This window comes from Gossypium raimondii, chromosome 8 (assembly GCF_025698545.1).
Source record: "Gossypium raimondii isolate GPD5lz chromosome 8, ASM2569854v1, whole genome shotgun sequence".
NCBI classification, from domain to species: domain Eukaryota; kingdom Viridiplantae; phylum Streptophyta; class Magnoliopsida; order Malvales; family Malvaceae; genus Gossypium; species Gossypium raimondii.
The window spans coordinates 55,785,991-55,787,414 of NC_068572.1; the positions used below are offsets into that span (position 1 = coordinate 55,785,991).

Here is a 1,424-nt window from a genome sequence, read left to right on the forward strand (position 1 = left end):
AGAGGCGGAAGGCGCGCTTGAGTGGAGAAGAAGTCGATTGGGAACCTATGACCTTCCCCCACATATCCAGGACCTTCATATCAGGGGGAACCATTTATGCTGAACTAAAGACACCAAGAAAGGATGTTACGGAGGAAATACTAGGAAACTTGAACATCAATGCCATATTTAAAGAAGAACTCGAAGGAGAAAGTATGTCAAGCATCCGCCCTTACGAGCCTGGAAGTGTTCTAGACAATTGGACTGTAGAAGAGATCCCTGTAACATTTAGAACTAATTCAGAGTAATATTTAGAACTCACTTGTTGCCCTAAGCCTGAGGGCAATAAGAATCTTTTGTAAAAGGTATGCCCAAAATTTTATTTCAATGAAATGCATCGTTCAGTCTCATTTTGGACAAATATTCTTTCATTCTTTCTATTCCATTTATAATCATACTGTGCATACAATTATTCTTAGATTCTTTTTCTTTGGACCTTCTTCCATCCCGATTACAGGACTTCAAATATCAATGATGTGAGTGACACTGTTATTGACTCAGAATCCCTTTTTAAACAAGACATGAGTATAGATGATTCTCAGGATTTTGAAGATGACCAAAACAGCGTCCTATCTCCTGATTTGTTAGGGATGGTGGAGCAAGAAAAGAAACAAATCCTACCCTACAAGTAATCAGTAGAGGTGAAAATTGGAGCTTGCATTGACAAAGAGACGAAACGAGATCTCATTGAGTTACTACATGAGTTCAGATATGTCTTCGCATGGTCCTATCAAGACATGTCCGAGTTAAGTACTGATATCGTGGTACACTGAATGCCTATAAAGGAAGAATGCAAACCAGTCCAACAAAAGCTCCGAAGGATGATACCTGATGTCCTGCTAAAAATAAAAGAAGAAGTTAAGAAGCAGTTTGATGCTGGGTTCTTACAGGTGGTCAAGTATTCAGAATGGGTAGCCAACATAGTCACTGTTCCTAAGAGAGATGGGAAAGTGCGAATGTGTGTAGACTACAGAGATTTGAACAAAGCCAGTCCCAAGGACAATCCCATTGCCCCATATCGATACCTTAGTGGACAACACAGCCGGATACTCACTGTTCTCCTTCATGGATGGTTTTTTTGGGTACAACCAAATTAGGATGCATCCTGCAGACATGGAGAAGACCACCTTCGTAATGATGTGGGGGACATTTTACTACAAAGTGATGCCATTTGGACTAAAAAATACGGGAGCGACATATCAGAAAGCCATGGTAACCTTGTTCCATGATATGATGCATAAAGCGATAGAAGTCTATGTTGACGAAATGATCGCAAAGTCTAGAACAGATGGGGAACATGTGCAAGTCCTAAGAAAACTATTCCTAAAGTTAAGGAAATTCCAGCTAAAGCTTAACCCAGCCAAATGCACTTTCGGGGCTAGATC

General features: G+C 40.4%; 1 protein-coding gene across 1 annotated transcript; it reads left to right on the top strand.

Moving 5' to 3' along the window:
* The first annotated feature begins 812 nt into the window (after window positions 1-812).
* On the top strand, window positions 813-1,136 carry LOC105793436 (uncharacterized). Its single transcript, XM_012622347.1, has one exon. The coding sequence runs from the start codon at window positions 813-815 to the stop codon at window positions 1,134-1,136; it is 324 nt and encodes a 107-aa protein (XP_012477801.1).
* Window positions 1,137-1,424: the final 288 nt, after the last annotated feature.

Excerpts from the sequence above, each read along its gene's own strand:
- LOC105793436 (XM_012622347.1), top strand. The coding sequence starts at position 813 with ATGCCTATAAAGGAAGAATGCAAACCAGTCCAACAAAAGCTCCGAAGG.